General features: G+C 38.0%; 1 protein-coding gene across 4 annotated transcripts in view; it reads left to right on the top strand.

Annotated features, from left to right (window-relative positions):
- Nucleotides 1–13466, top strand: part of npnta (nephronectin a) — a 55799-nt gene that overhangs the window by 25832 nt on the left and 16501 nt on the right. For 2 of the 4 annotated variants that reach the window (XM_058046053.1, XM_058046055.1), the window contains one exon: nucleotides 8343–8462. The exons of the other annotated variants lie outside the window; for them this stretch is intronic. In XM_058046053.1, coding sequence (XP_057902036.1) covers nucleotides 8343–8462 — 120 coding nt within the window. The remainder of the gene's footprint in view (nucleotides 1–8342; nucleotides 8463–13466) is intronic. 4 annotated transcript variants of the gene reach the window in all.

Below are 13466 nucleotides of genomic sequence, written 5' to 3'. Positions count from 1 at the left end.
ACTCTTTTGCCCGTTAGAGCAATGCCTCAAGTTGTAAGGAGCCCATTGCTGAGGTGTGTAGGGAATGCAGCACGGCGTACCTCAAGCAGGCTTGTTTTCTCGTCATTTGCATTATTTCTCCACCACCACCACCACCTCCATTTCCTAGTTTTCTATAGTCTTTCTTCCTTTCATCTGTCCTCTGTCGCCGTCTTATTCTATTCCCTTCAGAGGCTGCGTCTGGCATGTGAACACCACTCCAGTCCACTGAAATAATCCCTCATTTCCGTTTCTTTTGGCTAGTTTTTGTTTTTTCAGTACCACAGAAAGAATCAGCTTGTAATTTAGTCAGAATATTACTAGAATAAGTCGCAAGTACAAGAGAATTAATTTGTCATTTGACAAAAATAGTCGTAATATAATGAAAAAAAATCAATTATACATTGGATTTTTCTGAGAATATCTGTATAATAAATGTATTTTAATTTTACGACAAAATTAAGTCAAAACTTGAGTCAAAACTTTAGTCAAAACTTAAGTGAAAAATGTTATATTGTGAGAATGAGTTGTAATATTCCGAGCTAAATTTGAAATAACTAAATAATTTTACAACAAAAGCAAGTCAGGGCTGCACGGCAAGCGAGTGGTTAGCGCGTTTTGGCTAGTTTTTGTTTTTTCAGTACCACAGACAGAATCAGCTTGTAATTTAGTCAGAATATTACTAGAATAAGTCGCAAGTACAAGAGAATTAATTTGTCATTTGACAAAAATAGTCGTAATATAATGAAAAAAATCAATTATACATTGGATTTTTCTGAGAATATCTGTATAATAAATTTATTTTAATTTTACGACAAAATTAAGTCAAAACTTGAGTCAAAACTTTAGTCAAAACTTAAGTGAAAAATGTTATATTGTGAGAATGAGTCGTAATATTCCGAGCTAAATTTGAAATAACTAAATAATTTTACAACAAAAGCAAGTCAGGGCTGCACGGTGAGCGAGTGATTAGCGCGTAGACCTGACAGCTAGGAGACCAGGATTCAATTCTTGTGCATGCGTGGGTTTTCTCCGGGTACTCCGGTTTCCTCCCACATTCCAAAAACATGCTAGGTTAATTGGCGACTCCAAATTGTCCATAGGTATGAATGTGAGTGTGAATGGTTGTTTGTCTATATGTGCCCTGTGATTGGCTGGCCACCAGTCCAGGGTGTACCCAGCCTTTTGCTCGAAGACAGCTGGGATAGGCTCCAGCACCCCCTGCGAGCCACTTGAGGATAAGCAGTAGAAAATGGATGGATGGATATTGCCATTTAAAAAAAAATCATGAGCAAAATGTAATTTTATAAGAATATAATTCTATGATTAAAGTACGAATACTCAAAAAAATTGTATTAATATAAAATATTTTTTCTTCTAAAAGTACAAAGATTGTTGTAATTGTGTGTCAGCGTGAGGATTTTGACATTAGCTAAAAATGTAGTGTATATAAACTAGAATTTATTGTGCAATGGTCAATATTGTAGATTGTAAAATGTGTTACTCCAATTGCTGGGATAGGCTCCAGCGACCCTCGTGAGGATAAGTGGTAAAAAATGAATGAATGAATGAAAAGCAAGTCAAACTTTTACCAGGCAGAAATCATAATTGTATGATGAAGTGGTGAGATAATAAAGTCCAAATATTTGGAAAATTATTTCTTAATTTTGCAACAAAACCATGTCCAATCAACTTACAATTTACCACAATCAAGGTTAAGAATCAATAATAGAATTGTAATATATGAAGAAAAATTGTAATATCATGAGAATAATGTAGTATTACAAGGCTGAAGTTATAATTATGATAATCAAGAGGGAATATTTTTAGAATAAATTCATAATTTTGAAGTCCAATGAAAGTCAATTATTAAGAATCCAGTTATCCCCCCCAGAAAAAAGCTGAATATTATTAGAAAACCATAATAATAAAGTTGAAGTGTTTAGAAAATAATCCTATAGACGATCACGATCATGTGATTACACTAATGAGATCAGTTGATAGCGCTAATAAAAAAAAAACAAACGCTGTAGAGTGAAGGTTTTTTTTTCGAGTGCACACAAGTGGGGCGTGTTGTGGTTGGATGCTTGAGGAAGATGTCATTAACTGCAGGCCAGCTTAAATGTGACCACAGAAAACAAAGCACAGCGGGGGTGGGTGTTTTTTTTGTCAGGGAAAAGGTCTTCTTACTGTTGTTGGGGGAACGCTGTTGATCCTAATTGCTGCAGTTGAATGCAGCAGTGAAAGCCATAAATGTTTACAAGGTTTATAGGCCTAATACTAAATTAGATATATTTTGCTAGTTTAACAGAGGTTAAAAAAAGGTAATGTTTGTTCCTTATCAATGAAAGTAAACCTTAGCCTTACGCATGTTTGTGTATATAAATGGATTTTTATTTTATTATGGATATAAAATAGGCAAGTATGTGGTTGTAATAATTGTCAGAATATTTGGGGATAAAAGGGTGGTAAATTTACAAGAGTTGTAATATTAAACAGGGGGGAAGGTTGTCACTTTAGGAGAACAAAGTCGCAGTTTTACAAGACTTAGACATATTTATGACTGAACAATTTTCATTTTACCACAATAAATATACATATATTATACATATGACAATGAAGTATTATTAATATTGCGATGAAAGGTTTTACATTATTATATTACGGCAACAAGGCATAATATTATGAGAATGTAATATTACTAGAAGTCTTAATATTAGCAATTTTAAGAATACATTATTACAAAATAAAAATAATATTGTAATGTTGTGGTTTCACAATAAGGCAAGACAAGTTTATTTATAGAGCCGCATTCGTACACAAGATAATTCACAGAAGAGAAGGGTGAGATCGCGTCACAAAATCATTTCATAAAAACATAAAATTTTCTAAAATCATGACATAAATTTACATAAATGTTTCCGTAAAACAAAACAAAAAAAGAAAAAACTATACAAATTAATACAGATAAAATACTTAAAATTACTGTAAATTACTGTATACCAGGGGTCTCAAACTCAATTTACCTGGAGGCCACTGGAGCTAGGGTCTGGGCAAGGCTGGGTCGCATCAGGTTTTCCACAAAAAAGAAAAACGCATTTATTAAAAACAGAAAAATAAACAAACTTTTTCAGTGCTTTGGTTCCGATTTTCGACAATAAAAGCTCTGATAAAACATTCCACTGTTCTCAAATATCTTAATTTTTATTTTTCTGCACAAAATAAGATGAAAAATAAATAAACAAATCAAGAATAAAGAAAATCAATCAATCAGTAATAAATAAATATAATAATAATAATAATTATTATAAAATGGCAAATAATAAAAACTTAAGAAACCACATATAGTTGGTGGGTAGACAAATTATTTTTTTCAGATTAAAATTAACAAAGCATTATTAGAGCCCTGTAGACATGACAAAACACGACTATAGTCACATTTATACTTTTTTTATTTACAACATATTGCACAACTGCAGGGTCTTGAGACACATGCTAACTCGCAAACTAGAGAGCTAGCGACCTAAACAGTAGCCTTCAAGTTATTTCCTTTAAACTTAAATAGCCAAAAACGTACCACTTCCACACGGATAGGGAGGATAACTATTAACAGTTATTTAACCTTTAACATGAACATTAATCAAACGTAATCATTTTTTCTGGGTACATGATACCATACAGCGTCCATATCAAACTTGCGCGGGCCGCACTAACATTAAACTTTCATATCAAGGCGGGGGCCTCAAATTAGTGTCCTGCGGGCCACATTTGTGTTTGAGACCCCTGCTGAATACCTTGTGGATTTATTGTTGACTTAGTGTTCGGGTAGTTGAGATAATGATGAGTTGTTATGCTGACACGGTTCATTGCACAAGTGGACCAATACTCCAATAGTGGGTGTCTGCATAAAAAGGCCAGCATTGTTAGTCCAGTGAACGGCATCATCTTGCCACGTCTATCATGTGAACATTGTCTCCGGACACAAATGTGTCAAATGCACGCTTGAATGGAAGAGTTTTCAGCTTGGATTTGAACATTGCCAAAGTTGAGGGTTGTGGCACATCTTCTGGAAGACAGTTCCAGATTTTGGTAGCATAAAACTGAAACGCAGCCTCACCGTGTTTAGCCAGACATGACCTCCAGTGTCTTTTTCTGTGCAGAACAGAGGTCACTGTGGTCATCTGTGACCATGCATTTCTATTCCGTTATGTCTGATATGTTAGCTGTGATGCTGCATAGGCTAAAAATAAAACCTGCGATGTGTTTGAGGTGTGGACAGGGAGTGCATTCCACAGCTGGCCAACGCATTCAAGCCTAATTCCATCTGTAGTCACCTATTATGCTGAGAGGCTTTAGCTGACCCTGAGCTGCTATTAATAGAGAAAAAGTGCCGCCATTTGTTTCATCATTTGCTGAAATTAAGTTAAACCTATGTTAAATTTAGAAGGTATGCCAAAGTGAATGCAACAAAGTGCTATTCATATGTCCACATTGCTGAAGTTGACGTCATTTTAAAGTTGCCACATGACATTAGTTGATCTTTTGTGGTGATGGAATCTATTTTTGAAGATGATACAGTATCCTAGATAAAAGGGATTCCATTTTATGGAACCATACTAACATGGAGACTAGTCATGGAGACCAATGTTGTGTTTTCACCCAGTAGATGTAATATTAAGTCTTTTGTGACTCCAGCCAAGTAAAATATCCCATCCGTACTATTCAACGCTAAGCTCTTCTTACACGCTCCATGGAACCCACTGAACATACCCCTAATTGGCTTTCTCCATACGAAAAGCTGCTGAAATGAAGCCAAAAACAGTCTTAAAGGTTCTTCAGTTACACTGTAATCCCTTAAATTAATGGAAAATGTCATTCACACCTTCTCAGCTGTGAATAAATCCACTCGTGATACTGTCAACAACTCTAGTGATGTTCCACACATTGTGCTTTTTTTAGGATGCAATTCATGGAAATGTTATTCTTTACTAGTCCTAAATCTTATGAGTACAGCTAAGATTAATGACAGGCCTTGGAAAGTCTCGTCTGGGTGCACGCCATTGAAGTTCAACACTTTTTTGTCATAGCTGATGCAGGTATGACAAGGTATTATTTCTAGTACCTGGGTTCGAATCGCCGTTGGGCATCTCTGTGTGGAGGTTGCATGTTCTCCCCATGCGTGCGTGAGGTACCCACATTCCAAAAATCTGCATCTTATGTTAATCGGCCACTCCAAATTGTCCATAGGTATGAATGTGAGTGTGAATGGTTGTTTGTCTATATGTGCCCTGTGATTGGCTGGCGTTATTGATGTATAAACTAAGAATAAGGAAGAAAAAAATATGGATAGATAATTAGTGGAAATTTAATTTAATTTAATTTAATTTAATTTAATTTAATTTAATTTAATTTAATTTAATTTAATTTAATTTAATTTAATTTAATTTAATTTAATTTAATTTAATTTAATTTAATTTAATTTTGGATTGACAGAGGATTTAGTTTTTTGATTTTTTTTTAAATGAAAGATATATAAAGTAAACATGGAGATCAATATATTTTGATCGTGCTACAGTGGACTGTAGTACAATACCACACTATTTTTAAATGAATTTAGTCGGATTTTGTACATAAATTAGCCATCATTAGTCGTGTTCAATAGTATTTTTGTGTTACTTAATTCCAAAGTTAGCTTTTCTAATTGTTATGACATGGCCCCAATCCTTTAATCCCTAACCCCCTTTAGCCTTGAATACTATATAGATTTTTTTAAAAACAGTTTTTATAGTACAGGGATGGACTTTAGTCAAATAACGGTGGAATTTTTGTGCACTTTCAAACATCCATTTTCTGTGCTTATCCGGGTCCGGGTCGCGGGGGCAGCAGTCTCAGTAGGGAAGCCCAGACTTCCCGGTCCCCGGCCACCTCCTCGAGCTCCACCGGGAGGACACCAAGGCGTTCCCAGGCCAGCTGTGAGACATAATCCCTCCAGCGTGTCCTCGGTCTGCACCAGGGCCTTTTCCCGGCTGGGCATGCCCGGAACACCGAAGACCAGGTCGCCCAAGACCAGGTCGCCCAGGCACCCACACTTGACCGGCACCCAACACATAATGCACCGGACCCTTATCCTGCCCCCGTAGGTGGTGGGTCTACGAGGGGGTGATCCCGTGTGGCTTCTTCGGGCTTCTTCACCCCAAGGGTGAAGACCCGACCACCAGGTGCTTGCCTGCGAGCCCCTCCTAGGGGCCTGGCTCCAGGGTGAGGCCCCCGGTATCCCACATCCGGGCGAGGTACGGTTCCTCCTCTTAGTTTTAGTCATAAGGAATCACTCTTCCGTCACCTCGGACCTGTTTGCCTTGGGAGACCCTACCAGGGGCATATAGCCCCAGACAATTTAGCTCCTCGGATCATTCGGGCACTCAAACCCCTCCACCACGATAAGGTGGTGATTCACGGAGGAGACTAAATTCATCCAAAAAGATGCAGGTTTGTACATTTCATTTGAGTGAGTAATGAACATTCATGACTACTTGTTCTCTAAATAGCAAAAGCAACCACCCACCCATCCATATTCTGAAAGCTGGAGCCTATCCCAGCAGACTTCGGGTGAGAGGCGGGGTTGGAATAAATAATTCACAAAGTAAAAACAAAATGAAAGACCATTCATAAAGCCTCTCTGTTTACATGGCAAGAGCCTGCAGCGTGGAATCCATGTAGGTTATTAGTCACACCTGTGCTTTTTTACACAACGGCGAGACGTCAAAATATCTGCAAAAGACACCTCTGGGGCAGTGGAGCATAAATATGAACTGGAACTGTCACATTTCCTCAGTTAAATCATTAAGAAGAAAATGAACTTGTGTTGAGATCATTTCTCACCTGGTTGGCAGGCAAAGCAAGTATAAGCAACCATGACAGCTCCGTTCCTTCCAGGAGTGTCAGTAAAACGAATCCATGGAGGCAAGTCACACACGCTCTTGAATGAAGATTTATATGCTTATTAGCTACACCTGTGCTGTAGTCAGTCAAAAAGACCTCCCGTGAAAAAGGTGTCATGACTCAAACTCAGTTTTAGAAGTTTGTTTTTTTTTTTTTTTTTTTTGCTTCAACATGAATATAGAAGAATTGTCACGGCGGTCTAGTGGTTAGTGCGCAGACCTCACAGCTAGGAGACCAGGGTTCAATTCCACCCTCGGGCATCTCCGTGTGGAGTTTGCATGTTCTCCCCGTGCATGCGTGGGTTTTCTCCGGGTACTCCGGTTTCCTCCCACATTCCAAAAACATGCTAGGTTAATTGGCGACTCCAAATTGTCCATAGGTATGAATGTGAGTGTGAATGGTTGTTTGTCTATATGTGCCCTGTGATTGGCTGGCCACCAGTCCAGGGTGTACCTGCCTCTCGCCCGAAGACAGCTGGGATAGGCTCCAGCACCCCCCGCGACCCTCGTGAGGAAAAAGCGGTACAAAATGAATGAATGAATGAATGAATATAGAAGAATTACCCTTATGGAAAAAAAATATATTGCAGTATATTGGCATATATAATGCAATGTATTAGGAAATATATTTCCATATATGGGATCTTATGTTTATATTTTCCAATATATTGCAATATATGCATAGATCATATATGTGTATATATTGATACACATAAAAAATATCTTGCGATCAAGACCAAAAAAGGACTATATTTTTACATATATAAAATTGCATATAATTTGGGATACTATATAAACTCATATATTATATATTTGGATATAATATATTTCAATATATTGAAAGCGGCAATCATTTGTATATTCTGCAATATATTGCAATATATTACATGAATATATATTGTATAATATATATACAAAAATATATTATTCCATGTATTTATAATATATAATGTATTGGAAAATATAATGGAAAAATAATATATAATAATATAATACAATATATTTAAAGTAATATATTGATAAATATATTTTCTTTTGGTAAGGATAGACACTGTGTCTCTCCGAGAGGAGGCTCCTGGATGGCATCCCAGTGCACTTGTGATGAGTCAAAGGGATTAATAACATCTTCCATCACATGCAGCTTACTTTCAGCTTCTCACTTAAAGCCTTCCTGTTAAAGTATCAAAGTGAGTAGTCGTGAGCTTGTCAGAACACGGTGCTCCCATTTCCTTGAAGACTCCCATCCTCCTTTTTTTTTCTCCCCCAAAACACATAAACACCAGGTTGCCCCACCTGAATGGACTTCTTCACCTTTGCCCTCTCGACTAATTTCTGCCCCTCCCTTCCCGTCCTGTCCAAACTGACGCCATCTCCATCTGTCTGCAGACCTGAACGAGTGCGGACTCAAACCCCGGCCCTGTAAACACCGGTGCATGAACACCCAGGGCAGCTACAAGTGCTACTGTCTAAACGGCTACATGCTGATGCCTGACGGGACATGTGGAAGTGAGTATGTTTTGCGGTAATGCATTTCTAATAATACAGATCCAATGTTATTTTTGAAGATTGTTGCAATTAAAATCACTGGTTCACTAGTCTAATCGAACAAAAAAATCATATGAACAAATTATTGGCAAGGACTGAGAAGCTGATAGCGGTTCTTTAGAGACATGGTGTCAAAGGTATCAAAGGTTCCATCTAACTAATGTTCACATATCACAGCCATAAACAATGAAAGCCAATGAAAGGGCATTACGAATAATTCATAAGGTTGGGTATTTGTTTTATTTTATTTGGGCAAATATATAAAACATTACAGTGCATTTCTTACATCAATCAAAATATAACTTTCCATTATTTACATTTGTATTCAACTATCTGATCACAAGCCCAAAAGGAGTAGGCTGAAGCAAAAGCTTATAAATGCCCTACCCCTTTTTGCAAGATATAATCATGTTCATGCCACTGTCTTGTTTTCCCCTGTTATTATTATCATTGTAATATTATTATTGTTATTATCATTATTGTTATAATCTTTAGCATTATTACCATTATTATTGTTATTATTATCACCATTATTATAATCATAATTAATATTACCATTTTTGGATTTTTTTTTGTTATTATTTAATTTAATTTTGATGACACAAATCCATTATTTCTCAAATAAAAAATTCTAAATACAAATTTAGTAAAATAAAAAAAAAGTAAAAGTTTATGTTTAAAGTATTTCGCAATACACTACCTGCTAATATCCAAAATATTGATAATATTGAAATTTTTTATTTTCTCATAGAGCTATGCCGTATGATTTACGAGGTTTTGGGAATTTTGATTATTCCAAAGGCAAATTCCACCAGGAGATGTTTCTCTTTATCAGTTTGTGGGGTTAATTGAAGTATTTGTACTACTACGGCTGGTATTAGAAATCCCTTCACATGTATAAATATTAATAAATGCTGAGGTATCACTAGGAAGAAAGGGGGGGAAAAAAGCTGTTTTTGGTTTTTGGTTACCTATAGATATTGGGGTGGGATTTAATAAGTTTTACTTCTTCCTACTCCATTTTGAGCTTTCAATGTGTTATATATATTATTTCCTCTGTTCTGTTCTTCTTAATTTATTTCAGACATGCATACTATGTTACATTATTGTTGTATTGTTGTCTTACAATACAATACACTTACAATATTCATTCATTCATTTTCTTTCATTGCTTTTCCTCACGAGGGTCGCAGGGGGTGCTGGAGCCTATCCCAGCTGTCTTTGGGCGAGAGGCGGGGCACACCCTGGACTGGTCGCCAGCCAATCACAGGGCACATATAGACAAACAACCATTCACACTCACATTACACTTACAATATCTATATCTATATATATATATATATATATATATATATATATATATATATATACTCACTACATTACTACACATGTCTGAAAAGGAGCAGGAAGAAGCAAAGCTTATTAAATCCTACCCCTTATCCACACCATAGCAGTTACCAATTCAATAAATGATTTTTCCACACATATAATAAAAAAAAATCTTACATAAGACAAAACAACAAGACTGTGGTGGTCTTGATTGTGCGATCTTATTGTATGTTTGCGACATTTTATTTGTTTGTTTTTTGTGCTCAAAATAAAATGACAAACAAACAAACAATAAAAGTCTTCCCCAAACTGATTCAGGGGTGACTCCGGGTTCCAGCTTCACCCCTGATGGACTGACTAACGTGGTTTCTCCCATTACATTCGATCCAAACTTGAGAACCTTGAGAGAAAATGCTCTTCTTATAGTCCGCCCTGCGGCGTTTCCCACAATGGGAGTCGATGCCCGTGCATGTCTCCCTATAAATTCTCCTCCCCACCTAATAAACATTCTCTTGTGTTTTTTTCTACATAAGCATACTGTCATTTCCAGCATCTCACTTGTTTTTCATGTTGTTCAAGAAAAGTACGATCTGAATTGCTGGCCGCTCTTCCGATGTTGCTGCTTCGAAAGCACAGCATTAGACTCTCCTGTCGTCTGAGCTCTGATCAATAGGGCACTGCAGCATTTAATCAGCTCACTCCACTGTTGTCAGACTGCAGGACACCCCAACAGTTGCTGAAGTAGCTCCGGCAGAATCGGGCGCGGCTTTTCAATTTCCTTTTCAGGGTCTGAAGCTATCAAGAGTGGACACAGAGGAAAAAGCCTGTTTATCGTATAATCATTTTGGAGCTGGTTCTTGACATGCATAAGAGGGAACAACAACAACAACACATTGGTGCTGACAATTGATTACTGGTCTTTGAGGGAGTAGAACAAATCAGTCTCAGTTATAGATTAGAGATAGCTAAAAATATAAACTCTACTTTAAACTTGCATCATGAGCCTTTGTAGGTTCGTAAGTAGGAGCCAGTAGGTTTAGGCGAATTGGTTGTTCTGACCAATGATGGATGGTAGGTAGTAAGTTAGGGTTACGGTTGATTGATGGCCAATCAGTTAACTGATGAGCTGTCATTTTGTTAAATAATGTAGGTGGATTAGTAGGGAAGTTCATTCATTTATTTCTACTTCTTCTTCTTAATTTCTACCGATTATCCTCACAAGGGTCGCGGGGTGCTGGAGCCTATCCCAGCTGTCTGTACACCCTGGACTGGTGGCCAGCCAATCACAGGGCACATATAGACAAACAACCATTCACACTCACATTCATACCTATGGACAATTTGGAGTCGCCAATTAACCTAGCATGTTTTTGGAATGTGGGAGGAAACCGGAGTACCCGGAGAAAACCCATGCATGCACGGGGAGAACATGCAAACTCCACCACAAAGAGGGTGGAATCGAACCGGGTCTCCTACTTGTGTGGCCTGTGCGCTAACCACTCGGTCTCTGTAGCATATTTTTGAGCATAAATAGTAATATTACTTAATACTGTAAACAATTGGTATGTTGTCTTTTTTGGGGATTAAAGTAAAAAGAAACCAAGAAGGGCACATATAGACAAACAACCATTCACACTCACATTCATACCTATGGACAATTTGGAGTCACCAATTAACCTAGCATGTTTTTGGAATGTTGGAGGAAACCGGAGTACCCGGAAAAAAGCCCACGCATGCACAGGGAGAACATGCAAACTCCACACAGAGATGCCTGAGAGTGGAATCAAACTCGGGTCTCTTAGCTGTGAGGCCTCCTCACTAACCACTTGGTCTCAATGTATATGTTATATATGTAATTTATTATGTGAATTACTTTTTTTTTTTAAACTTACTTTAAAAATTATCAAAATACTGGTTTAATATCATAAAAACAGGCTGCACGGTGGACAAGTGGTTAGTGCGCAGGCCTCACAGCTAGGAGCCTCGATTTCAATTCCACCTTCAGGCATCTGTGTGATGAATACCTTAAAAACGTTAAACCTTCTCCAAATAATGGCAAGGTGTACTTATTTTGCGGAACAAATACTAATACAGTATGTTATGTTAATTTGAGAAATGAGTGAAACAACCAGCATAAAAATATTTATTAAAAAAAGGTAATATATGAGCTAATATTGCAATTTTTAAAGCTAAAAAAATGAGAATCCATCACTAGAATCATACATAATTGTCGCCAGCCAATCACAGGGCACATATAGACAAACAACCATTCACACTCACATTCATACCTATGGACAATTTGGAGTCGCCAATTAACCTAGCATGTTTTTGGAATGTGGGAGGAAACCGGAGTGCATGCACGGGGAGAACATGCAAACTCCACACAGAGATGGCCGAGGGTGGAATTGAACTCGGGTATTCTAGCAGTGAGGCCTGTGCACTAACCACTCGACCACCGTGCAGCCAAAAGTGAAAGCTAAGGATTGTAAATGATGGGAAAAATTGCGAAAAACAGTGCAGTTCCCCTTATGCTTGGGCACATATAGACAAACAACCATTCACACTCACATTCATACCTATGGACAATTTGGAGTCGCCAATTAACCTAGCATGTTTTTGGAATGTGGGAGGAAACCGGAGTACCCGGAGAAAACCCACACATGCACGGGGAGAACATGCAAACTCCACACAGAGATGTCCGAGGGTGTAATCGAACTTGGGTCTCCTACCTGTGAGGCCTGTGCACTAACCACTCGTCCACCGTGCAGCCATCCGACCAAGACAAATGAAACTATGAAAATATTTTTGTATTTAGAGCACGAAAGATGCCCAATCACAGGGCACATATAGACAAACAACCATTCACACTCACATTCATACCTATGGACAATTTGGAGTCGCTAATTAACCTAGCATGTTTTTGGAATGTGGGAGGAAACCGGAGTACCCGGAGAAAACCCACACATGCACGGGGAGAACATGCAAACTCCACACAGAGATGTCCGAGGGTGTAATCGAACTTGGGTCTCCTACCTGTGAGGCCTGTGCACTAACCACTCGTCCACCGTGCAGCCATCCGACCAAGACAAATGAAACTATGAAAATATTTTTGTATTTAGAGCACGAAAGATGCCCAATCACAGGGCACATATAGACAAACAACCATTCACACTCACATTCATACCTATGGACAATTTGGAGTCGCCAATTAACCTAGCATGTTTTTGGAATGTGGGAGGAAACCAGAGTACCCGGAGAAAACCCACACATGCACGGGGAGAACATGCAAACTCCACACAGAGATGTCCGAGGGTGTAATCGAACTTGGCCTGTGCACTAACCACTCGTCCACCGTGCAGCCATCCGACCAAGACAAATGAAACTATGAAAATATTTTTGTATTTAGAGCACGAAAGATGCCCAATCACAGGGCACATATAGACAAACAACCATTCACACTCACATTCATACCTATGGACAATTTGGAGTCGCTAATTAACCTAGCATGTTTTTGGAATGTGGGAGGAAACCGGAGTACCCGGAAAAAAACCCACGCATGCACGGGGAGAACATGCTAACTCCACACAGAGATGACGTAGGGAAGTTGATTTTTCTAAAAAAATATATATATATTTA

Source organism: Doryrhamphus excisus, chromosome 1, assembly GCF_030265055.1.
Source record: "Doryrhamphus excisus isolate RoL2022-K1 chromosome 1, RoL_Dexc_1.0, whole genome shotgun sequence".
In the NCBI taxonomy this organism is placed as follows: Eukaryota; Metazoa; Chordata; class Actinopteri; order Syngnathiformes; family Syngnathidae; genus Doryrhamphus; species Doryrhamphus excisus.
The sequence above is the reverse complement of the archived record's forward strand: the minus strand, read 5'-3'. Positions and strand labels throughout refer to the sequence as shown.